Here is a 27139-nt window from a genome sequence, read left to right as displayed (position 1 = left end):
TGATTGAGACTCATGTCGTAATAATCCAAGCCAGACATGAAACCCACACTCCAACAAGGAAACAGGTCTGTCCTATTGCAGGCCCTAAGGAAATCTAGGAAGAAATACTATTGGATTCTGCTTCTAACGTGAGAAATTATAAATTCCCCTGCAGCTCGTCTCTAGACTTAGAGAAGCAGCATGGCTCAGTGTGGGAAGAGCGCGGGCTAAGGAGTCAGAGGTCACGGGTTCTAATCCCGGCTCCGCCGCTAGTCGGTTGTGTGACCTTGGGGAAGTCACTTCACTTCTCTGTGCTTCAGTTACCTCATCTGTCAAACGGGGATTAAAAAACTGTGAGCCCCACGTGGGACAACCTGATCACCTTGTATCCCCCAGCGCTTAGAACAGTGCTTTGCACATAGTAAGCGCTTAGCAAATAGCACAATGTATTTATTTAGACTTTGAGCTCATTGTGGGTAGGAATGTGACTGCTGTTATATTGTACTCTCCCAAGCTCTTAGTACAATGCTTTGCACACAGTAAATGCTCAATAAATACGATGGAATGAATGAATGAAAAGGATGAGCTTCTATGCCCTGTTCTCTTGTGCTCTCAGTCTATCAGCCAGTCCATCAATCATATTTATTGAGTGCTTACTGTGTGCAGAGCACTGTACTATGTGCTTGGGAGAGTATTATATGACACTATAACAGAGTTGGAAGACATGTTCCCTGCCCATGACCAACCTGCAGCCTAGAGGGGGGCTTTAATATTCCCAAGGAGATTTAAGGAAATCCTTTCCAGGAACTGGATTGGGAAGCAGCATGGCGTGGTGGATAGAGCACAGGCCCGGGAGTCAGAAGGATTTGGGTTCTAATCCCAGATCTGCCACTTGTCTGCTCTGTGACCTTGGGCAAATCACTCCACGTCTCTGTGCCTCAGTTACCTCATCTGTAAAGTGGGGAGCGAGACTGTGAGCCCCATGTGGGAAAGGGACTGTGTCCAACCCGCTTTGCTTGTGTCCACCTCGGGACTCAGTACAGTGCCTGGTATATAGTAAGCGCTTAACAAATGCCATCATTATTATTTTTGCTCTCCCTTAAGTAGACTGTGAGCCCGATGTGGGACCTGCTTGTCCTGCATTTACCAAAACCCTTAGTATATGGTAAGCGTTTAACAGATATTATTTTCATTATTATTTTTGTTACTGTTATTATTATACACTCTCCTAGGTATCCTGGAGGTGCCATTTCCCTACCACGTGTAAGTCCATTAGCCTAAGAGGAGTTATTCAAGTCAAGTTGATCCATCGTAATGTTTGTTGCCAGAAATACATCGGAGGTGGAACAGGCAGGATGATGCTTTGTGGGACATGCCTCTGGCCAGGATTCACCAGCTCCGCTCCCCTAACCAACCCTGGTGAATGAAGACCAGAGCGGGTGTCCTACCTCTCCCGAGCCAGGACGTGATTCAGTCGGGTTTTAGTAGAAATGATAGTATTTCTTAAGCACTTACTGTGAGCAGAGCCCTGTACTAAGTGCTGGGAAAGAGTACAGAGGTGGGGATTAGACACAGAGCGTGTCCCTCAAGGGAGTCACGATAATAAGAATATGGGCGGGGGAGAGGACTGGAGGCAGACATAGCAGGAGAAAGGAAACAATAAAACATTAAAACAGCATAAGAGACAAGGACAAATCCACAATACATAAAATAAAAATAAAAGTCAGCAGGGAGCTGGGGCTAGAGAAGCAGAATTTCAAATGATCTAAGTTTCTTGTGCACTGTGCCTTTGATTATCAGGGTTGAAAATGAGTGCATGAGTTTGCAGGCTCCACCTCTAGTCTGCTGTGTGGCCTTGGGCAAGTCACTTCCCATCATTTTGTGCCTCAGTTTCCTCATCTGTAGAATAGGGATTCAATATCCTCTTTAGACTGTAAGTCCCACTGGGACAGAGACTGCGTCCGATCTGATTACCTTGTAATAATAATAATTATAATGATTATGGTATATGTTACACGCTTACTATGTGCCAGGCCCTGTACTAAGCACTTAGGTGGATACAAGCAAATTGGATTGGACACATTCCCTGTCCCACATGGGGCTCACAGTCTTGCTCCCCATTTTACAGATGAGGTAACTGAGGCACAGAGAATTGAAGTGACTTGCCCTAGGTCGCACAGCAGACTAGAGGTGGAGCCTGCGAACTCATGCACTCATTTTCATGATGAGAACCCATGTCCTTCTGACTCCCAGGCCTGTGCTCTATCCATTACGCCATCTACCCCAGATCTCACAACAATGCTTAAGACCTAGTAAACACTTAACAAATACCACCATGATTATAAATCTATTTTATTTTTACTCATAGAGCGGCTCAAAAGTATCTTTGTTCAAAATAGGGTTAAATTTTAATTTTAACACAAGAACTCTGCACCATTTTTTAATATGACAGTGCAACTCTGTAATTCTTTAGAGTATCATCACACATTATGAATAATTACTTCAGTTATAAATTCTTAAATACCCAGTAGAGCACTCTACACACATTAGGTGCTCCACAAATGCTGGCAATAATGATTGAACCATCAATCAATCAATGGTATTTATTGAATGCTTACTTTGTGCCGGGCACAGTCCTAAATGATGATGATGATGGTATTTGTTAAGCGCTTACCATGTGCCAAGCACTGTTCTAAACACTGGGGTAGATACAAGGTAATCAGGTTGTCCTATGTGGGACTCACAGTCTCAATGCCCATTTTATAGATGAGGTAGCTGAGGCACAGAGAGGTTAAGCGGCTTGTCCACGATCACACAGCAGACAAGCGGCGGAGCCGAGATTAGAACCCACGTCCTCAGAATCCCAAGCCAGTTTTCTTTCCACTAAGCTGAGCTACTTCAGTGAGTGGGGTTCTCTGTCTCTCCGACTTGCTCCCTTTATTCATTCCCCCTCCCACCCCCCAAATACCTGGGCCAATACAACAGAAGAAGAGCAAATATTCCCTGCCTCAAGGAGCTTATAATCTAATGAGGGAGAGACAGACAAAAATTATTTCAAAGAGAGGAGCAGGAGAAAGACAAGGATATAACAGAAAATACTACAAATATGTCAGGATGGAATAGCTGAATACATGATTGTACAAATGAACATTCATATGTATATAATCGTTAGTCAAGTGTACTTTACAAGTGCTTAGTACAGTGCCCTGCACACAGTAAGCGCTCAATAAATACGATTGAATGAATTACTAAATATTTAGAGTGAGTTGCTTCTTGGATAAATGTCCAGTGGCATTTCTTTGCATGTCAGTAGCAGTTCAGAGTTCAAGAGCTCTAATATACTCAATCAATCGACCATATTTATTGAGCACTGTGTGTAGAGCACTGTATTAAATGCTTGGGAGAAGAAAGTATAATGGGCCCATTCCCTGCTCACAATGGGTTCCCAGTCTAGAATGAACTTACAGACTAGAATAATAACTGATCGATGAGTCTATCAGTAATAGACTCATTACTAGTAGTCTGTATAATAACTCAACTGTGGTATTTGTTAAGCCAGTTCTATATGCCAAATGTTATACTAAGCACTGGGGGTAGATCCAAGATAATCAGGTGAGCACAGTCCCTGTCCCACATGGAGCTCACAGTCTAAGTAGAAGGATAGCTGGTCAATCCCGCTCAACTGTGTACGTTGCTGGTGTTCCGAGACTAAACACTTAAAGGCACTAGGAGAGAGTGGATAATGTAGGCAGCCATTCCTAATCCATTCCTAATCCACTTCAGTGCCCATTCAAGGAATCCCGATGTCAGGATTTGACTTTTTTTATGGAAAGAAATTCAGGCCTTAGTATCCACAAATTCCTGCTCCTATTCCTACCCCACGGCTAGATGTGACAGGTACTGGCATACAGGTGACCAGAGACTCCATCATCTTTAGGTGTCAGCTGCAATCATGAATACTCCTAACCAATCAGAGGAAAAGCATGAGGGAACCATATCATGGTTCTGCTACCCCGTCTCCACCAACTCAACGTAACTTTCTCCAAGTGAAACGGACCAGAAAGCTGTCAGAGCTCCGGCTGTCAGTACACTTTTGATTTGATTGATAAAGAAACTAAGGCATGGGTCAGATCTTAAGTATGCACGACACAGTCAATCAGTTACTGGTATTTACTGAGCGCTTTCTGTGTGGAGATCTGCGTTTGCTGTGTACTAAGCTCTGTACAAAGTGCTTGGGAGAATACAATATAATAGAGTGGATAGACCTGATCCCTGCCTACAGGAAGTTAGGGGAGCTTAGAAATTCCTTCCATTATCTTTGATTGCCATGCAGTTAAAGCGGCCCGGAGTAGCGGATAGAGCACGGGCCTGGGAGCCTGGGGTCGTGGGTTCTAATCCCCGCTCCGCCACTTGTCTGCTTTGTGACCTTGGCAAAGTCATTTCACTTCTCTGGGCCACAGTTCCCTTACCTGGAAAATGGGGATTGAGACCGTGAACCCCAGGTGGGACAGGGACTGTGTCCATCCCTATTTGCTTGTATCCACCCCACAGCTTAGTAAAGTGCCTGGAACAGAGTAAGTGCTTTACAAATAGCACCATTATTATGAATTATTATTATTTTCAACATAATATCAATGATGCATTTTCTCTTTCCATTTCCCCAGATCTCAGTGACCAGCTCCTTGAAGTAGTGGGACTCGAAGGAGCAATGGAGATGGGACAGATCTACACTGGACTGAAGAGTGCTGGGAAAAGACTAGCTCAGTGTTCCTCTGTAACTATCAGGTATTCTTCCCACTTACCCGGAATCTTCTGGAACCCCACTCAACTCCCGCAAAATGGCAGAGGGTTTTTATTACAGTGGTAAAGAGCGAATGGATTGGCATGTTCAGACAGACCCCGACCTGGCAAGTCGATCTTCGAGAGCCAATCTTTTGCCACGACCAAAATGTTGTCCCCAAGAAGAGGACTGCTGAATAGCTCTGGTCCAAAGAATGAAGTAGAGTTATGCAGACAATCCCAGCCAAAATTTCCCCACGGATTCCAGATGGTTGGCTTTCTGTAATGTCATACCCCAAAACGACTGACTTCCCAGGCCCTGGAGAACAGATTTTCATTCCCAGGCAGAAATGCCGAGAAGACTTCTTTATATAACGGGAGGGCTCGGACTCCTCTTCTCCTGGAACTTCCAGAATTTTCCATCTTTGAGGCGGAGATGTTAAAAATGATATTCTCTCTTCTCATCTTTGTCATTAGCGCTATCACTTCCAGATCCAGAGTTTACCTTAAAATGAGAATATAAAAATAATAATTGTGGATCCTGGAAAGGTTGTGGATGAATAATAATGGTATTTGTTTAGCACTAACTATGTGCCAAGCACTCTGGTCTAAGCGCTGGGGTGGATACATTGCAGTCAGGTTGGATACAGCCCCTGTCCCACATGGGGCTCCCAATCCTAATTCCCATTTTGCAGAGGAGGTCAGTGAGGCACAGAGGTGTGAAGTGACTTGCCTGAGGTCACACAGGAGACACGTGGCAGAGCCAGGATTAGAACCCACGTCCACTGACTCCCAGGGCCCTGCTTTCTTCACTAGGCCATGTTGCTTCTCTAAATGTAAATTTAAATTAATTATAAATTCATTGTAAATGATGCTTTACAATCTCAAAGTAGGGATGGATATCAAGGCTCTCAGGTTAGAACCCATTGGCGATAACTGCCTCCCCTTACCTGTAATTTATTTTATGTAGTGATAATTTTTGTTAAGCATGTGCTATGTGTCAGGCACCGTATTAAGCGCTGGGGTGGATACAGGAAAATTCATTCATTCAATAGTATTTATTGAGCGCTTACTATGTGCAGAGCACTGTACTAAGCGCTTGGAATATACAATTCGGCCACAGATAGGGACAATCCCTGCCCAGTGACGGGCTTGAGCTGGACATAGTCCCTGCCCCATGTGGGGCTCTGAGTCTCAATCCCCATTTTCCAGATGAGGTAAATGAGGTTTAGAGAAGTAAAATGACTTGCCCCAGTTCACACAGCAGAGAAGTGGCAGAGCCAGGATTAGAACCCGTGATCTTCTGACTCCCAGGCCTTAGTCCACGATGCCATGCTGTTTCTCATGACTTTCTCCCCCACTAGAGTGTATGCTCTTGGAGAGCAGGGATTATGTCAACGAATTCTATTTTACTCTCCCCAAAGCTTAGTACAGTGCTCTGCACAAAGGAAATGCGCAACAACTAGTATTGATTGACTCAGCGCCCGGAAAGCACTCAATAAATGCGGTTAAATGAATGAATTGACTGAGCAGTGAGAATGAGGCCCAGGGCATAGGCTGCCTTGAGAGGAGTGAAGAGTGTGAGCTGGTGGATAGTGGGAGAGGAGAACGGAAAAGAGAAGGGGGCTAGCTGATTGAGTATCTTAAAACCAAGGATCTGGAGTTTCTGCAGGAGTTGATGCAGAAAGCAGTGTGGTTCAGTGGAAAGAGCACGGGCTTGGGAGTCAGAGGTCATGAGTTCGAATCCCAGCTCGGCCACTTGTCAGCTGTGTGACTGTGGGCAAGTCACTTCACTTCTCTGCTTCAGTACCTCATCTGTCGAATGGGGATTAAATGTGAGCCTCACGTGGGACAACCTGATTACCCTGTATCCACCCCAGCGCTTAGAACAGTGCTCTGCACATAGTAAGCGCTTAACAAATACTAAAATTATTCTTCTTATTATTAGAAAGGAATAGGCAATTATTAGAAACATAATCCAGTCAGCAGAGTGAAATATTGCTTGGGGGAAAGGGAGATTGGAGGGCAGGAGATTCATTCATTCATTCATTCAATAGTATTTATTGAGCACTTACTGTGTACAAAGCACTGTACTGAGCGCTTGGGAAAGTACAATATAAGCACAAACCATAACGAGCTCACAGACAAGAGGGGGAAATCAGCAAGGCAACGGACATGGTAGTCAAGATGGGATATGATGTGTGTTTGGACCACTGTGGTGGACATTTAGACGGAGAGGAAAGAGTGGATCCTGGAAAGGTTGTAGAAGAAGAAGAATGGTATTTGTTCAGTGCTTACTGTGTGTCAAGCACTGTTCTAAACACTGAAGTATAGACAAGCTAATAAGGGTTGGACACATGGTGCTCAAAATCTTAATCCCCATTTTACAGATGAGGTAACTGAGGCGCAGAGAAGTTAAGTGACTTGCCCAAAGTCACACAGCAGACTAGTGAAGCAGCATGGCCTAGTGGCAAGAGCACGGGCTTGGGAGTCAGAGGACGTGGGTTCTAATTCCGGCTCCGCCACTCGTCTGCTGTGTGACCTTGGGCAAGCCACTTCACTTCTCTGGGCCACAGTTCCCTCATCTGTAAAATGGAGATTAAGGCTGTGAGCCCAGTGTGGGACAACCTGATTACCTTGTATCTACCCCAGCGCTTAGAACAGTGCTTGGCACGTAGTAAGCACTTTACAAATACCATCATCATTATTATTATTATTAGGGGTGGAGCTGGGATTAGTCCAACCCAATTGCCTTGTATCTACCTCAGCGCTCAGTACAACACCTGGTACATAATAAACACTTAACTAATGCTACAATTACTAACCCAAGTCCTTCTGACTCCCAGGCCAGTATTCTAATAATAATAATAATAATAATAATATTGGTATTTGTTAAGCGCTTACTATGTGCAGAGCACTGTTCTAAGCGCTGGGGTAGATACAGGGTGATCAGGTTGTCCCACGTGAGGCTCACAGTTAATCCCCATTTTACAGATGAGGGAACTGAGGCACAGAGAAGTGAAGTGACTTGCCCACAGTCCCACAGCTGACAAATGGTAGAGCTGGGATTCGAACCCATGACCTCTGACTCCCAAGCCCATGCTCTTTCCACTGAGCCACGCTGCTTCTCTGCTGAGCGTGTTGTGTACAGGGATTGTGTCTGTTCTTATGTTGTACTCTCCCAAGTGCTTAGTAATTAATTAATGTTGGTATTTGTTAAGCGCTTACTATGTGCAGAGCAGTCTTCTAAGCACTGGGGTAGACACAGGGGAATCAAGTTGTCCCACATGAGGCTCACAGTCTTCATCCCCATTTTACAGATGAGGGAACTGAGGCGCAGAGAAGTGAAGTGACTCGCCCACAGTCCCCCAGCTGCCAAGTGGCAGAGCCGGGAGTCGAACCCATGAGCTCTGACTCCCAAGCCCGGGCTCTTTCCACTGAGCCACGCTGCTTCCCTACAATGCTTTGCACACCGTAAGCGCTCGATAAATATGACTGAATGCTTGAAAGAGTGGTCGAGCCATCGGGAAAGAGTTTGGAGTCGATTGACAAAATCAGACCAGTGTTGTTCTTCACCCCAGTTGGAGACGTTACCTCAGTGGCATGATGCAATTTATCTCTCAACACGGATCCCGGGCCCCTTGGCCATTTCATAATCCCGGTATCCTAGTTTCTGGCAGGACCTGTGGGTTTCACCAAAATCCCTTTCCCACAGGTGAGCCCGTTGGATTGAGGGTGCCATCTCTGGAATCGTGCCTCGGTTTTGTTCATCCATTCATTCGATCGTATCCATTGCGCGCTCACTGTGTGCAGAGTGCTGTACCGAACGCTTGGAGAGTTAGGGACCGAGGCTTTTCCCCTTTGTCTCCTCACCCAACCCCACCCCAGCTTCGCGTCATTGCGGTCAGGGAATGTGTCTGTCTTTGCGTTGTACTCTCCCAAGTGCTTAAGTATAATGCCTTGCACACGGTAAATGCTCAATGATAATAAGAATGATGTTGGTATTTGTTAAGCGCTTACTACGTGCAGAGCACTCTTCTAAGCGCTGGGGTAGATAGAAGGTAATCAGGTTGTCCCCCGTGAGGCTCCCAGTCTTCATCCCCATTTTACAGATGAGGTAACTGAGGCCCAGAGAAGTGAAGTGACTTGCTCACAGTCACACAGCTGCCAAGTGGCGGAGCCGGGATTCGAACCCATGGCCCCTGACTCCCAAGCCCGTGCTCTTTCCACTGAGCCACGCCGCGCCCCATCAATAAATACGACTGACTGAATAAATGACGCTGCATTGTTTTTCTGGGTTCCAGGACCACAAAGCTGTTACCCATGCAAGTGGACGGAGAACCCTGGATGCAACCACCCTGCACGGTAAGCTGGACCCCGTGACCCTGGCCTGGGCCATCCAGCTAATAATAATGATTGTTCTTGTCTGTCCGTCTCCCCCGATTAGACCGTAAGCCCGTCAAAGGGCAGGGACCGTCTCTATCTGTTACCGATTTGTCCATTCCAAGCGCTTAGTACAGTGCTCTGCGCATAGTAAGCGCTCAATAAGTACTCTTGAATGAATGAATGATAATAATATTAATAATAATTATGGCACTGTTCTAAGCACTGGGGTAGATTTAAGTTGATCAGGTTGGACACAGTCCCTGTCCCACATGGGGCTCACAGTCTCAATCCCCATTTCACAGATGAGGGAACAGAGGCACAGAGAAGTGAAGTGACTTGCCCAAGGTCACACGGCAGACACAGGGCAGAGCCAGGATTAGAACCCATGACCTAGTTAATGCCAACCTTCTCGCTGTACCTCAATCTCATCTATCTCGCCCCCGACCTCTCACCCACATCCTACCTCTGGCCTGGAACGCCCTCCCTCCTCTAATCAGACAATCGCTCTCCCCCACGTCAAAACCTTATCGAAGGCACATCTCCTCCGAGAATAATAATAATGATGTTGGTATTTGTTAAGAGCTTACTATGTGCCGAGCACCGTTCTAAGCGCTGGGGTAGATACAGCGTAATCAGGTTGTCCCACGTGAGGCTCACGGTTAAGCCCCATTTTACAGATGAGGGAACTGAGGCACAGAGAAGTGAAGTGACTTGCCCACAGTCACACAGCTGACAAGTGGCAGAGCCGGCAGTCGAACTCATGACCTCTGACTCCCAAGCCCATGCTCTTTCCACTGAGCCACGTGCCTTCCCCCGACTAAGCCCTCCTCTCCTCTTCTCCCACCCCCTTCTGTGCCGCTCTTACTTGCTCCTTCGTTCATCTTCCCTCCCATCCCTACAGCACATAGGTCTATATCTGTATATATCTGTAGTTTATTTATTTATATTAATGTCTGCCTCCCCTTCTAGACTGTGAACTCACTGTGGGCAGGGAATGTGTCTGTTTGTTGTTATATTGTACTCTCCTAAGGGCTTAGTACAGTGCTTGGCACACAGTAATTGCTTAATAGATATGATCGAATGAGTGAATGAAAGACCTTCTGACTCCCGGGCTCACGCTAGGAGGCTTAAAGACTCCGGGCCCTGGGCCCCCTGCTTTAGCCATTCAATGGGGTTTCGTGGCACTTGAGATTTTCATTTTTTAATGAGGGTCATAAACTAGAAATGAAAGGAGGCTTTGAATTCGAAGGAAATTACTAACTAGATGCTAAATAATAAATCAAGTCCGGTCAGATTTAGGGCCTAAATTATTTGTGTCATCCTCTCAGAGAAACAGAGTCTAAGATTGGAATTAGGGAAAGAAGAAATTGCAAATGCCTCTGGGGGTCAATAAAGGCAAAATCAGTGGCAGTCTTGGGGAGCTGCCTCGTTTCTCTCCGGAGAGATGGAATACACTAGACTTTTAACAAGGGCCACGTCTGTGGGTGTGAAATGAGGGTCACCGGTCTATCTGCATAACGTTTGCATACATTTCATATGTGTCTCCATGTTTTTCCAGGCAAAATTTAAGCTAAAATCGCATTATTGTTTCCCTTACAATGGTCATCCCCTTCTTTATTCTTACCGACCTCATCCACCCTCAGTTACCCAGGTCTCTTATTCCCGAACGAAACGGCGAAGCCCAAGGGAAGTGCCCACAATCCGTGAAGGGTATCGGGGTGGAAACGAGGTAGAGGGCAAGGTAGTGGAAATGTCAGAAACATTTGCTGGAGTCCTAAAGAGCTTTTGGGACCCAAACTAGAGAATACTGTTGTGGATGGGAAGGCGAGAGAAAGAGTGGGAGGAGATGGGAAAAACTCCACAGCTAGATTCCTCCCCCACCCTCAGCCCTGTCCATCTTCCAAGCCTTCCTAAAATCCCAAGTCTTCCAGCTGACTTTCCCACCTAAAAATCAGTACCCTGATTCTCAGCTTCAGCTGTCTTTTGCGCTTGTGTACTTAAGTCCAGCCTCAGTGGCTTAGTGGCAAGAGCAAGGGCTTGGGAGTCAGAGGTCGTGGGTTCTAATCTGCATCAGCCTCCCATCCTCCTGTCTCTCCCCGCTTCAGTCTATACATCACTCCGCTGCCCGGATTATCTTTCCACAGAAACGCTCTGGGCATGTCACCCCCCCCCCACTCAAAAATCTCCAGTGGTTGTCTATCAACCTTCACATGAAGCAAAAACTCCTCACTCTTGGCTTCAAAGGTCTCCATCCCCTGGCCCCCTCCTACCTCACCTCCCTTCTCTCCTTCTCCAGCCCAGCTCGCACACTCCATTCCTCTGCTGCTAATCTCCTCACTGGGCCTCGTGCTCGCCTGTCCCGCCGTCACCCCTAGCCCAAGTCCTACCTCTGATCTGGAATGTCCTCCCTCCTCACATCTGCCAAACTAGCTCTCTTCCCCGCTTCGAAGCCCTACTGACAGCCCACCTCCTCCCGGAGGCCTTCCCAGACTGAGCCCCCCTTCTCCTTTGCTCCTTCTCCCCTCTCCATCGCCCCAACTCCCCGCCCCCGCTCTACCCCCTTCCCCGCCCCACAGCACTTGTATATATTTGTACATTTTTATTATTCTGTTTATTTTATTAGTGGAGTATACATATCTATAATTCTATTTATCTATTCGGATGTTATTGATGCCTGTCTATTTGTTTTGTTGCCTGTCTCCCCCTTCTAGACCCTGAGCCCGTTGTTGGGTAGGGATCTGTTGCAGAATTGTAATAATAATGATGTTGGTATTTGTTAAGTGCTTACTGTGTGTAGAGCACTCTTCTAAGCGCTGGGGGAGATACAGGGTAATCAGGTTGTCCCCCGTGAGGCTCACAGTCTTCATCCCCATTTTACAGATGAGGTAGATGAGGCATAGAGAGGTGAAGTGACTTGCCCACAGTCACACAGCTGACAAGTGGCAGAGCTGGGATTTGAACCCATGACCTCTGACTCCCAAGCCCGTGCTCTTTCCACTGAGCCACGCTGTATCTCTGCTTCTCCGCTTCTCTACTCTTGTACTTTCCAAGTGCTTAATATAGTGTTCTGCACACAGTAAGCACTAAATAAATACGATTGAATGAATCCCGGCTCTGCCATTTATCAGCTCTGTGACTTTGGGCAAGTGACTTAACGTCACTGTGCCTCAGTTACCTCATCTGTAAAATGGGGATTGAGGCAGTGAGCCCCACATGGGACAACCTGCTTACCTTGTATTTATCCCAGTGCTTAGAACAGTGCTCGGCACAAAATAAGTACTTAACAAATACCATCATTATTATATGCTCATATACTATCAACAATAATAATTGTAAAGCACTTAGTCTGTACCACGCACTGTACTAAGCCCTTGGCTAGATACAAGATTATCAGATCAGACACAGTCCCTATCCCACAGAGGAGAGGGTGGGCCTGGAAGCCAGAAGGACCTGGGTTCTAATCCCGGCTCTGCCACTTGACTGCTGCGTGACCTTGGGCAAGTCACTTGGCTTCTCTGGGCCTCAAATCCCTCATCTGTAAAACGGGGATTAAGACTGTGAGTCCTTTGTGGGACAGAAACTGTGTCCAACCTGATTAGTATTGAATCCCATTGGACAGATGAGGAAATTGAGACCCAGAGACAGGAAATGACTAGGCCGAGGTCCTGTAACAGGCAAGTGACCCAAGTCTCCTGACTCTCAGTTCTGTGCTCTATCTAATAAAATTCCTAATAGTGCAAATGATATGTGGGACGCAGTGTGTTTGTAGTGGATGTATCTATATAGGAGAGGGATATTTTCAGACATATTTTTCATTAATAATAATGTTGGTATTTAAGCGCTTACTATGTGCAGCGCACTGTTCTAAGCGCTGGGGTAGACACAGGGAAATCAGGTTGTCCCACGTGGGGCTCACAGTCTTCATCCCCATTTTACAGATGAGGGAACTGAGGCCCAGAGAAGTTAAGTGACTTGCCCACAGTCACACAGAATACCCAAGTTATACCCAAATCTGTACATGGCAGAGCAAATCTGCAGTACAAAGAGGTCTGTGGGAGGTTGTCTTGTGCAGACAAACCCAAGGTTTTTGTAGCCTCGGAACAGAACAATCAGTCCTATTTATTGAGTGCTTACTTGGGCAGAGCACTGTACTAAATACTCAGGAGAGTGCCATACAACAGAGTTGGTAGAGACCTGTCAGGCTTTTCACCCACTCCCAATCTTATCCTCTTTCCTTGCTACCACCCTGGAAAACCCTAAGAAAGCAGAGAATTGTTAATGCTACCTATGGGGCAAAGCAGTACTCTCTCAAGCATTTAGTACAGTGCTCTGCACACAGTAAGCGCTCAATAAATACCACCGATTGATTACATGGAATGCTGAATGTGTACAAAACCTAATTAGACTATCTGGACAGTGTTGACTGACTCAGAGCGGTTCCCTGCGTCCCTGATTAGGGAAAAATAATCAGCTTCTTCCTCTTGGTTGTTCCCAGCTTGTTAGCAAATAAGGAAAGGGAGAACTAGGGCATCAACGCGTCAGCAAATCAGACAGAAGAGTAGATAAAGCCCCTGGGGTCCATGTTAATCTGGCAGATTCCCAGAGGCAGAGCCGGAGCTTTCTGTCATCAAATTGTCATCCATTGAAGGACCATTCTCCGCCGGCGGTGGAGAGAGACCTGGGAGTAATTCTTCCTCTGGTCAAGGTCAAGGAGACGGTTTTTCCCCAAGACCCCGCAGCTTCCTTTCAACCCTTCACCACCGGGTCCACCCTCTGTGCTTCCCCACCACCAAAGCATCCAAACCTGAAGCAGTCAGACCCCTCCCAAACCTGCACTTACAGCCCCACAGCGTTTATAAAAATAATAATAATAATGGCATTGGTTAAGTGCTATGTGCCAGGCAGAGTACAAAGCGCTGGAGTGGATACAAGCAAATTGGATTGGACACAGTCCCTGACCCACATGGGGCTCACAGTCTCAATCCCCATTGTACAGATGAGGGAACTGAGGCCTAGAGAAGTGAAGTGACTTGTCCAAGGTCACACAGCAGACAAGTGGCAGAGCCAGGAGTAGAACTAATGACCTTCTGCCTCCCAGGCCCGTGCTCTATCCACTACGCCATGCTGCTTCCCTTTTCTTTTCCCCTTAATGTCTGTCTCCCTCCTCTAGACTAAGCTCACTGTGAGCAGGGAACTTGTCCGTTATTTTGTTATGCTGCACTCTCCCAAGTGCTTAGAATTCTTTCATTCATATTTATTGAGTGCCTACTGTGTGCAGAACACTGTACTAAGCGCTTGGAAAGTACAATTCGGCAACAAATAGAGACGATCCCCACCCAACAACGGGCTCACAAACTCTGCACTCAGTAAGCACTCAGTAAATACGAATGACTGACCGAGTGCCCAGCGGGCCGTTAGACGGTGGTCCAAGAGGGGCATCATTCAACCTGTGGCGATTTGTTCTTCTGCCACTGCAACTAAGGACATAATCTCATAAGAGAAGGATGTCTTTTTTTCATCTCAAAGAGTATTAGTTAATCTGGTCCAAGACAATTGACAACAGAAAGGGCTCCTTGTTTTTTTTTGATTGAGCGTGTCCACCAATTATGTTGTAGCGTCCTTTCCCAAGCACTTAATGCAGTGTTCCGCCCACAGTAAGTGTTCAATAAATACCATTAATTGATTGAAAAGGATGCCACTTCTTTTTGTTTATTTAGACTAGAAGCTCCAGGTGGGACAGAGACTGCGCCTCACCAGATTATCTTGATGAGGACAGGGTTTAGAATGTAATGCCATTGAGAAGCAGCGTGGCGCAGTGGAAAGAGCACGGGCTTTGGAGTCAGGGCTCATGAGTTCGAATCCCAGCTCTGCCACTTGTCAGCTGTGTGACTGTGGGCAAGTCACTTCACTTCTCTGTGCCTCAGTTCCCTCATCTGTAAAATGGGGATGAAGACGGTGAGCCCCACGTGGGACAACCTGATTCCCCTGTGTCTACCCCAGCGCTTAGAACAGTGCTCTGCACATAGTAAGCGCTTAACAAATACCAACATTATTATTATTATTATTATTAATGTGGCAAACTCTAAACAAATAATAGTAATAATAATACTGTGGTATTTGTTTAGCATTTACTATGTGCCAGGCACTGTTCTAAGCGCTAGGATAGATACAAGATAAGCAGGTTGGACACAGTCCCTGTCCCATATAGGGCTCACACTCTTAATCTCCATTTTACAGATGAGGGGATTGAGGTCTGAGCTCCCCAAAGTCACCCCTCCGCCTCTCCCCTCCCCCACACCGACCCCCTCCCCTACTTTCCCATTCTTCCCTGCAGTATCCTCAGAGGAGATCTCCTCCCTCCTCGCAAGTGCCACCCCCTCCACCTGCGCCTCGGACCCCATTCCCTCTCACCTTCTTAAAACCATCGCCCCTGCCCTCCTCCCTTCCTTAACTTCTATTTTCAACCACTCAATCTCCAAGGGCTCCTTCCCCTCTGCCTTCAAACATGCCCACGTCTCCCCCATCCTAAAAAAACCCGCTCTTGACCCCACTTCCCCCTCCAGTCATCGTCCTATCTCCCTACTACCCTTCCTTTCCAAAATCCTAGAACGAGTCGTCTACAATCGATGCCTAGAATTCCTTAACTCCCATTCTCTCCTAGACCCCCTCCGATCTGGCTTCCGTCCCCTCCGCTCTACCGAGACTGCTCTCTCTAAGGTCACCCGTGACCTCCTTCTTGCCAAATCCAACGGCTCCTACTCCATTCTGATCCTCCTTGACCTCTCTGCTGCCTTTGACACTGTCGACCATCCCCTCCTCCTCCATACCTTATCTCACCTTGGCTTCACGGACTCTGTCCTCTCCTGGTTCTCCTCTTGCCTCTCTGGCCGGTCATTCTCGGTCTCCTTCGCCGGAGCCTCCTCTCCCTCCCATCCTTTAACTGTTGGAGTTCCTCAAGGGTCAGTTCTTGGCCCTCTTCCGTTCTCCATTTACACTCACTCCCTTGGTGAACTCATCCGCTCTCACGGCTTCGACTACCATCTCTACGCAGATGACACGCAGATCTACATCTCCGCCCCTGTCCTCTCCCCCTCCCTTCGGGCTCGCATCTCCTCCTGCCTCCGGGACGTCTCCACCTGGATGTCGGCCCGCCACCTAAAACTCAACATGAGCAAGACTGAGCTCCTCATCTTCCCTCCCAAGCCCGGTCCGCTCCCAGACTTCTCCATCACCGTGGATGGCACGACCATCCTTCCCGTCTCTCGGGCCCGCAATCTCAGCGTCATCCTTGACTCGTCCCTCTCGTTCACCCCACACATCCTATCCGTTACCGAGACCTGCCGGTTTCACCTCTACGATATCGCCAAGATCCGCCCTTTCCTCTCCACCCAGACGGCTACCTTACTATTACGGGCTCTCGTTATATCCCGGCTAGACTACTGTGTCGGCCTTCTCTCTGACCTCCCTTCCTCCTCTCTCGCCCCGCTCCGATCTATTCTTCACTCCGCTGCCCGGCTCATCTTCCCGCAGAAACGATCTGGGCCTGTCACTCCCCTTCTTAAACAACTCCAGGGGTTGCCTATCGACCTCCGCTCCAAACAAAAACTCCTCACTCTAGGCTTCGAGGCTCTCCATCACCTCGCCCCTTCCTACCTCTCCTCCCTTCTCTCTTTGTACCGCCCACCCCGCACGCTCCGCTCCTCCGCCGCCCACCTCCTCGCCGTCCCTCGGTCTCGCCCGTCCCGCCGTCGACCCCCGGGGTCACGTCCTCCCGCGGTCCCGGAACGCCCTCCCTCCTCACCTCCGCCAAACCGATTCTCTTTCCCTCTTCAAAACCCTACTTAAAACTCACCTCCTCCAAGAGGCGTTCCCAGACCGAGCTCCTCTTCCCCCTCTACTCCCTCTGCCATCCCCCCTTTACCTCTCCGCAGCTAAAGCCTCATTTTCCCCTTTTCCCTCTGCTCCTCCACCTCTCCCTTCCCATCCCCACAGCACCGTACTCGTCCGCTCGACTGTATATATTTTCGTTACCCTATTTATTTTGTTAATGAATCGTACATCGCCTCGATTCTATTTAGTTGCCATCGGTTTTTACGAGATGTTCTTCCCCTTGACGCTGTTTAGTGCCATCGTTCTTGTCTGTCCGTCTCCCCCGATTAGACCGTAAGCCCGTCAAACGGCAGGGACCGTCTCTATCTGTTGCCGACTTGTTCATCCCAAGCGCTTAGTACAGTGATCTGCACATAGTAAGCGCTCAATAAATACTATTGAATGAATGAATGAATGAACAAGTCGGTAACAGATAGAGACAGTCCCTGCCCTTTGACGGGCTTACGGTCTAATCGGGGGAAAAGAACAAATTTTTCCTCATCTCCCACTCCCTCCGTGTCATCCTGATTTGCTCCCTTTGCTCTTCCCCCTCCCAAACCCACAGCACTTATGGATATATCTGCCATTTTATTTATTTGTATGGATGTCTGTCTCTCCCGCACCAGGCGGCCAGCTCCTTGTGGGCAGGGAATGTCACTGCTTATTGTTGTGTTGTACTTTCCCAAGCGCTCAGTACAGTGCTCTGCATATAGTAAGTGCTCAATAAATACCATTGAAGGAGTGAATGAATGAATGAATGAATGAATGAATAATAATGTTGGTATTTGTTAAGCACTTACTACATGCAGAGCATTGTTGTAAGCACTGGGGTAGATAGAAGGGATATTATTACTATTATTATTCCTCTTATTATTACAGGGGAATGAGGTTGTCCCACGTGAGGCTTCAATCTTCATCCCCATTTTACAGATAATAATAACGTTGGTATTTGTTAAGTGCTTACTATGTGCAGAGCACTGTTCTAAGCGCTGGGGTAGATACAGGGTAGTCAGGTTGTCCCCCGTGAGGCTCACGGTTAATCCCCATTTTACAGATGAGGTAATTGAGGCCCAGAGAAGTGAAGTGACTTGGCCACAGTCACACAGCTGACACGTGGAAGAGCCGGGATTCGAACCCATGACCTCTGCCCCCCATGGCCGGGCTCTTTCCACTGAGCCACGCTGCGACTCTAGGGAACTGAGGCACAGAGAAGTGAAGTGACTTGCCCACAGTCACACAGCTGACGAGGGGCGCAGACACATCCCCTGCCCATAATGAACTCACTGTATGGAGCACTTGGGAGAGCACAATACAACAGGACTGGTAGACACATTCCCTGCCATCAGGAACGTAATAATAATAATAATGTTGGTATTTGTTAAGCGCTTACTATGTGCAGAGCACTGTTCTAAGCGCTGGGGGAGATACAGGGTCATCGGGTCGTCCCACGTGAGGCTCACAGTCTTAATCCCCATTTTACAGATGAGGGAACTGAGGCCCAGAGAAGTGAAGTGACTTGCCCACAGTCACCCAGCTGACAAGTGGCACAGCTGGGATTCGAACCCATGACCTCCGACTCCAAAGCCCGGGCTCTTTCCACTGCGCCACGCGTACCGTCTAGAGACACACATTAATATATAAATAAATTAATTATGGATATGTACCTGAAGTGCTGTGGGGCTGAGGGTCGGGGAAGAACAGATCCAAGTGCAAAGGCGACAAAGAAAGGAGAGAACAGAGGAAATGAGAGCTTAGTCGAGAAAGCCTCTTGGAGTAGAAGTGATTTTAATCGGGTTTTGAGGATGGAGGGATTGGTGGTCTGTCCTTAAAGGTCTCGGAACTTTGCTCGTACGTACGGTTTCAGGCACAAGTGACTGTTGCTCCTAGGGGGCCGGGACCTTTAGTTAGAATGTCCAAACTCAGCTCTACAGTGGCTCGATACATAATATAAATCTATTGATTAGTGAGCTGCCAAGGCAGACTTTGGCTCAGGAAAGATTTATATGGGTTGCCCCTCTTCCTGAAACTGGTGAAAGTGAGACCTTCCGGCCACTAATTGAAATTTTAATTTAGATTTCTTGGTTCCTGTTCAGAATTGCCTCTCTGCATCAGAACCAACTGTAAAATGGAACGTCAGTGGTGGAAAAGAGGTAGATTTATAAAGTTCACCGTCATGCTATGGCTGATACCTACTCCACCCCCCGCACCCCCCCCCCACGACCCCTAGAACCTTCATGTTCCCCACCACAGGTGGGAATGAATGAGATTTGGGGAAGAAAGAGAGGAACTGCTTCAATTTCTCTTCACTCTCCCTATTCTCTTGTGTGGGGAGAGCCAGAAGGAGTTGATTAATGATGTTATTTGTTAAACGAATACTGTGTGCCCAGGACTGTTCAAGAGCTGGGATAGATACTAGTAATAATAATGTTGGTATTTGTTAAGCGCTTACTATGTGCTGAGCACTGTTCTAAGCGCTGGGGGAGAGACAAGGTCATCAGGTTGTCCCACGTGAGGCTCACAGTCTTATTCCCCATTTTACAGATGAGGGAACTGAGGCACAGAGAAGTGGTATTTGTTAAGCGCTTACTATGTGCAGAGCACTGTTCTAAGCACTGGGGTAAACACAGGGGAATCAGGTTGTCCCACGTGGGGCTCACAGTCTTAAGCCCCATTTTACAGATGAGGGAACTGAGGCACAGAGAAGTTAAGTGACTTGCCCAAAGTCACACAGCTGGCAAGTGGCAGAGCTGGGATTCGAACTCATGAGCCCCGACTCCAAAGCCCGTGCTCTTTCCACTGCGCCACGCTGCTTCTCCGTGAAGTGACTTGCCCACAGCGGACAAGTGGCACAGCTGGGATTCGAATTCGTGACCTCTGACTCCCAAGCCCAGGCTCTTTCCATTGAGCCATGCTGCTTCTCTAGATAATCAGGTTGTCCCACATGGGGCTCACAGTCTTAATCTCCACTTTACAGATGAGGTAACTGAGGCCCAGAGAAGTTAAGTGACTTGCCCAAAGTGACACAGCTGATAAGAGGCGGAGCGGGATTAGAACCCACACCCTGTGACTCCCAAGCCCGTGTTGTTTTCCACTAAGCCACGCTGCTGCTTCATTTGACCTCTACCTTCTACTTACCCAGGCATCTGAATCGTGAGGTTTAGTTCCCAAGGGGTTATGCCCACTTGGGATGAAAGCAGCGTGTCTCAGTGGAAAGACCCCGAGCTTGGGAGTCAGAGGTCATGTGTTCTAATCCCGGCTCCGCCGCTTGTCAGCTGTGTGACTTTGGGCAAGTCACTTCACTTCTCTGTGCCTCAATTACCTCATCTGTAAAATGGGGATGAAGACTGTGAGCCCCACGTGGGACAGCCTGATCACCTTGTATCCCCCAGCGCTTAGAACGGTGCTTTGCACAGAGAAGCGCTTAACAAATACCACCATTTATTTTTATTTTATTCTATGAAAGGAAAACTTGTCCCCTATCCTTGGTGATCTCCCTGGACTGTGTTTGTGTCAGACAGTCAGTCATATTTATTAAGCGCTTACTTTGTGCGGAGCACTGTACCGAGTGCTTGGGGGAGTACAATGCCTGTCTCCCCGGATTAGACCGTAAGCCCATCGAAGGGCAGGGACGGTCTCTATCTGTTGCCGATTTGTACATTCCAAGCGCTTAGTCCAGTGCTCTGCACATAGTAAGCGCTCAGTAAATACTACTGAATGAATGAATACAACACAAGAAACACATTCCCTGCCCTCAGTGAGCTTACAGTCTAGAAGGGGAGACAGACATTAATATAAATAAATGAATTGCAGATATGTACAAGTGCTGTGCCGCTGCAAGGGGGGAAGGATAAAGGGAACAGGTCACGGTGACGTAGAAGGGAGATGAAAAAAAGGGAAAGAGGATTTAGTCCGGGAAGGCCTCCGGGAGGAGATGTGCCTTCAGGAAGGCTGTGAAATGGAGGAGAGTAAACGTCTGTCTGATTTGAGGAGGGAGGGCATTCCCAGCCCGGAGGCAGGACTTGGGCGAGGGGTCGGTGAGATAGATCAGATCGAGAGACAGTGAGAAGGTTACCATTAGAGGAGCAAAGTAATAATAATAATGTTGGTATTTGGTAAGCGCTTACTATGTGCCGAGCACCTTTCTAAGCGCTGGGGGAGATTCAGGGTAATCAGGTGGTCCCACGTGAGGCTCACAGTTAATCCCCATTTTGCAGATGAGGGAACTGAGGCACAGAGAAGTGAAGTGACTTGCCCACAGTCACAGAGCTGACAAGTGGCAGAGCCGGGATTCGAACCCATGACCTCTGACTCCCGAGCCCGGGCTCTTTCCACTGAGCCTGTTAGCCAGGGTAGCTGCACAGTTTCAGCCCAGGGAGGTCACAGAGAGAGGGAGACTTGCCCCCATCTTGGTTCTTCCATTTGGGTCTGCTCTTGAATAATAATAATAATAACTGTGGTATTTGTTAAGCACTTACTAGGTGTCAGGCACTGTACCAACCGCTGGAGTCGATACAAGGTAATTGGATTGGATGCAGTCCCTGTTCCACATAGGGCTCACAGTCTTAATCCTCACTGCCAGATGAGGTAACTGAGGCCCAGAGAAGTGAAATGACTTGCCCAAGGTCACACAGCAGACAAGTGGCAAATACCATAATTATGAATTATTATTTTATTCCCATTTTACAGATGAGGGAATTGAGGCCCAGGGAAGTGAAGTGACCGACCCAAAGTCGCACAGTAGCCAAGTGGCGGGACAGGGATTAGAACCCAGGTCCTTCTGACTCCCAGGCCCTTGCTCTATCCACTAGGCCACGCTGCTTCTCAGGCAAATGAAGTATTTGTTAAGCAGTTACTATGTGCCAAGTACTGTCCTAAGCGCTGGGGTGGATACAATTGGCAGCTCCACGTTCTCACTAAAATTAAAGATGGCAGCACCCATCACTGAAGACCTCGCCACAGAAGGCCAGCGATCTGTGAGGGCACACACACGCTCCGACGTGGCTTCTCTTCTCCTGCCGGGAAGTGGAGGTGGAGAGATTGCTTATTCTGTATTATGGATGACCCCATTCAGAGAGAGGTGGGAAGTAATTGCTCTAGAGAAACTCTGCCCTCAGAATTCTCAGTGGGTTTGCAAGAGAAACTTTTCGCCTTGGCACTTGGATTTGCTCCCTCGATTCACCCCTCCCTCAGCCCCACAGCACTGCTGCACATATCTGTCATTTTTTAAATTTATTAATTAATGATGGCATCTGTTAAGCGCTATGTGGCTGGCACTGTACTAAGCACTGGGGTAGATACAAGCAAATCGAGTTGGACACAGTCCATGACCTACGTGGGGCTCACAGTCTCAATCCACATTTTCCACTTGTCAGCTTTGTGACCTTGGGCAAGTCATTTAACTTCTCTGGGCCTCAGTTACCTCATCTGTAAAAATGGGGATTAAAAAAAATATGAGCCCTCACATGGGACAATCTGATTACCCTGTATCTACCCCAGCACCTTGAGCAGTGCCCTGCGCATAGTAAGCACTTCACAAGTACAATAATAATAATTTTACAGGTGAGGTAACTGAGGCCCAGAGGAGTGAAGTGACTCGCCCAAGGTCACACAACAGACAAGTGGCAGAGCCGGGATTAGAACCCATGACCTTCTGACTCCCAGGCCCGTGCTCTATCCACTCGCCAGGCTGGTTCTCGGGAACATTATATTGTATTAAACATTATAATAATAATGTTGGTATTTGTTAAACGCTTACTATGTGCAGAGCACCGTTCTAAGCGCTGGGGTAGATACAGGGTAATCAGGTTGTCCCACGTGAGGCTTGCAGTCTTAATCCCCATTTTACAGATGAGGTAACAGGCACAGAGAAGTGAAGTGACCTGCCCTCAGTCACACAGCTGACAAGTGGCGGAGCCGGGATTCGAACCCATGACCTCTGACTCCCAAGCCCGGGCTCTTGCCACTGAGCCACGCTGCTTCTCTATTAATATTAATGTTTGTCTCCCCCTCTAGACTGTAAGCTCGTGGTAAGCAGGGAACGATGCCTACCAACTCTTGCTAAACCGTCCTCTCCCAAGCGCTTAGTACAGTGCTCTGCCCAGAATAAATGGTCAATAAATACGATTGATTGACTGATTGAAGAGGAACGGCCTTCTCCACAGCTCGCAGGCCCGATGCTAACAGGGATTTTTTTTTTTTTCCACCAGAATCAAGTTGCATAATGTTGGCTTTGGAGCTCAGTGAATTCTCTGCCCTGGAGTAACCATAAGAGTCACAAAGAACTTCCTCCCCGAGCCTAGACTTTGGCCGTAGTCCTAGGGGGCCAGGAAATCCTCATCTGTGTGGACCTTTTCAGAAATGTGATTAGTCCACGTGTGAAGGACCAATCTGGATCTTTTCCATTTCGCAATGGGGGTGAAAAAACACCGCTCTACCCCGGCCCACCCAGAAGCTAAGCCCGCTCACCTGAGCTGGGCTCTCTTACCGCTTGTCCACCTCTCCTCCACCAGCAAGGGCCTAGGAAGAAAGGAGGCCAATACGTATTTAAATCTGGCTTTATCACCTACTGAGTTGTCAGTGGGAAATAAACCCAGAACAGAGAACCTTTCCTGAAGCAGCAGACCCTGAGCAGAACAAGCTGCTACACATTCATCTAGAGCCTCCTGGGAGTGATTTAAAGGAGCCACAGAGCCTTTCCCCAAGTCTGTCATGTCCTGCCAGTAAATCCTATAAAAATTCAGAGTTCAAGCTGGCTGGAATTCTAATTCTGCTAAGGCTTTTGGGCTCCGGCCGGGTTGGCCCGGGCCTTGAAAATCCAGTCTGTGGAGGGAACGGGAGGAGGCAGGGTGGAGTCCTTTAAGGATCTACCTGTCCGTCACGGAGCGTGGTGAAGACAACGGAGATTTCTAGCTAATGGGCTTTGCCAAATCACCAGGAGAGATTTGGGCTCTGCAAGCAGAAACTTGGGCTTTTTAATTATTAAAAAGGGTAGTCTCCAAGGTCGCTTTTTAAACCACGTTCAAGCACAGGACATGAATTTTTGATTTTCCACTGGTGCAGGGAAAGGAGAAGGGGGGTGGTGTGAAACGATAACGACGACGCAGGTGCTGACAAAGTATTCATCAGCTCCTCCCCCCACTCTGACTCATCTTTGGGGGAAGAGACCAATTAACTCAGGATGGAAAGGAGGGAAATGGCGGTGGTGTACTGTGCTTCTCTCAGAATAATAGAGCCACTCAAAAACCAAGGTGAAAGAAAATGGATGACACCCTGAAAGAGGCCCACCTGCGGTTAGAGGTGACCCCCGATGAGGGATCAACAGGTCAAAAGTGAAACGGAAGCTTCCCAGCGGCAACCTGGATGCCAGACTGAGGAGCCAAGCTTCGGAACGACCGTCAGATGACTGTCAGTAGGGCTCAGGGAAGTCTGGGAACAGAAAGGTCCCGGGACGTGTGGGGGATCGTCACGGGTGAGAAGTCACACCAACCTGTCCGACCCTCTAGACTCTAAGCTCTTCTTTTTCTTTAATGGTATTTATGAAATGCTTTTTATGGGCCCAGCACTGTTCTAAGTGGTGGGGTAGATGCAAGCTAATCAGTCTGGATACAGGGGTTCTCAGTCTTAATCCCCATTTGATAGATGAGATAACTGAGGCACGAAGAGGTTAACGGACTTGCCTGAGGCCAACAAAGCAGACGAGTGGCAGAGCCGGGACTAGAATCCAGTCCTTCTGGCTCCCAGACCTCCTTGCTCTATCCACGAGGCCAGGGAACTTGTCTAAGAACTCTGTCACACTGACCTCTCCCAAGTGCTTAGTAGAGTGCTCTGCACACAGTAAGTACTCAATAAATACCACTGACTGTTTATCGCGATGCAGTATGTCCGGCCCTCACATTTAACTGTGCCAAAGAGAAGCAGTGTGGCTCAGTGGAAAGAACCCGGGCTTGGGAGTCAGAGGATGTGGGTTCTAGTCCCGGCTCCACCACTCGTCTGCCGTGTGACCTTGGGCGAGCCACTTCACTTCTCTGTGCCTCATTTCCCTCATCTGTAAAATGGGGATTAAGACTGTGAACCCCACGTGGGACAACCTGATTGCCTTGTATCCCCCGCAGCGCTTAGAACACGGCTTGGCAAATAGTAAGCACTTAACAAATGCCATTGTTATTATTAATAAACACCAACCAGTGTGGAAGCTGAATTACCTCCTTGGAAGTCCTTAAACCTATTCAGGTCTTTGGGAAGGGGGTTCCGCACCCCCCCCCCCCCCCCGCCCTGCTTTCCCATACTTGTCCAGAGCATCCTAACCCTCTTCCCCTCTCTGGACTTATTCACAGGTGCCGGGATTTCGACTCGACTAATTTGTTTTGCCTATTTACTTTTAGATTAAAATCACTCACAAAAGTCAAGTGCCCATGCTCCTGGGACCGCCGCAAAAGAGCAGCTTCTTCTTCCTCAAGCGATGGAACCGAACCCGAGACTGAACTGAGAACCCAAATCCCCAGCAAACCGAGGACCTGGACTCTTCACACACATACACACACACACCTCTCCTCCCCCTCCCACCCTTCCCTCCTCCACCTCCCTCCCCCCCCCCCCCCACGGCAGGCGAGGCAAAGAGACCCCGGGAGACCTTCGTCTCTTCCTCTTTCCAAACCGCGTTAGAATTGGAGTCGGCACCACACGCGGCATCCGTGCGAAATAAGAGTCTCGGTTGGCAGCTGGTTTCCGACGGTGTGGTTGGCTTGCGTTTAGGTTGGGGAAACATTCCTGGGAGGTGCAGAGCGGATGGATATATGGATACAGGAACTGAGACGCCCCTCCCTACCGGCTCCGCCGTTCCCTCGTCCTAAGATGAAGGGACCTCGAAATCAGAACGAGCGAGCTGCGGGGTTTCTGTCCAGGCTGAAATCCTGAGCGGGGCCAAGAGAAACAGTTCCTGTACCAGGGAGCTCGGACAAAGCTCCATCTGTCCGGAGACAAAATGGCCTGACTCGGAAGGAACATAATCTTGAGGCCCGGTGCTGCAGATCAGAGCCGCTTCCTTCGAACGGCAACGTCCTGGAGCTGCAGAGCGGGCCAGAGCGCGGCGAACACCGAGTTTCCTTCCTTGGCTCGGCGTGTGCTGTCGACAGCCATCGGTTCTTTCCTGCAGCTCCTCTGCGATGGTTCTTACTTAGGGAGCACCCGCGAGAGCTGGGTGCGAAACCGGCCTCCCGGCACCCTCCGACGCGGTGTTTCTCGGTTTTATGAACCCCCGGAAGGGGAAGAGGTAGAATCGGGTTTTGGTTTTCGAAACGGGGGCACGACTCGGAGGGGAAACCCCCGCTTGGATCTGAAAGTGTGTTTCTTGTTGGAGGCTCAAGGCCTGGTGGCGGGTTGCTCCTGGAGACGGGAAGCCAAGGAAAGAGAAGGGTCCTCGGGCTCGGATCCCAGAGCGAACCCAGGCCAGGGAGAGGGCGGGGGCCTCACCTAGAACGCACGGGACAGAGTCGATCAGTCTCTTCAGGGCTTCTCCAGCCTCCCCTGGGACTCCTCTGTGTCTTTATTTATGTATTTATTTAAAGATGGACTTCCTGAAGGAAAAGAAATCAAGTCAAAGGGGAGGAGTGGTGCCTGCAGAAGGCGCGAGAGGCTAGCTAGTTTTATCAGCGGCATAATAAAAATCAGGACCCCAGTTTATTGTCATGGGAGGTTTCGGTCGCAGTAAGATTTTCGGTTTGAAGGTGGGCTGTCGCTCTGATGCCCATTCGACAGCAGGTTAGGGGTGCAGAGCGGTTAAATTCAACCTCTCTGCCCAGGGCTCTGGTGCGGGCTAAGGGCCGAGGCTGAGATTCACCCCCAACCTGCATCGAAGAAAGGCGAGGTGGGGCCGAAAAGTCACTTCCAGCTTCTGGAGTTGAAAGGGGTTGTCTCGGCTTATTGGATCTATCTCAGCATTTCCAGAAGCTCCCGCGGTGCAAGGATGAAGTTGGTTGACCCTCCTCAGTAAGGACCCAGGCCAGGCAATGCCACAGTGGTGCAGGTTAGGACGGGCGGGTGCTTCAGCCGAGCTGTCTGGGTAAAGTGTCGATTCCACCCAGCTTCTTCCTTTCCCAATCCTCTCCCAGGTCAGCTCTAAAACAGGATT

General features: G+C 48.5%; 1 protein-coding gene across 2 annotated transcripts in view; it reads left to right on the top strand.

Annotated features, from left to right (window-relative positions):
- DGKG (diacylglycerol kinase gamma) overlaps window positions 1–25582 on the top strand; it is a 340544-nt gene extending 314962 nt beyond the window's left edge. For both annotated transcript variants that reach the window (XM_029061465.1, XM_029061482.2), the window contains 3 exons: window positions 4644–4764; window positions 9063–9123; window positions 25395–25582. In XM_029061465.1, the coding sequence (XP_028917298.1) occupies window positions 4644–4764; window positions 9063–9123; window positions 25395–25493 (281 nt within the window). In that variant the 3' untranslated portion in view covers window positions 25494–25582. The remainder of the gene's footprint in view (window positions 1–4643; window positions 4765–9062; window positions 9124–25394) is intronic.
- The last annotated feature ends 1557 nt before the right edge of the window (window positions 25583–27139 follow it).

Source organism: Ornithorhynchus anatinus, chromosome 1, assembly GCF_004115215.2.
Source record: "Ornithorhynchus anatinus isolate Pmale09 chromosome 1, mOrnAna1.pri.v4, whole genome shotgun sequence".
Classification (NCBI taxonomy): Eukaryota; Metazoa; Chordata; class Mammalia; order Monotremata; family Ornithorhynchidae; genus Ornithorhynchus; species Ornithorhynchus anatinus.
The sequence above is the reverse complement of the archived record's forward strand: the minus strand, read 5'-3'. Positions and strand labels throughout refer to the sequence as shown.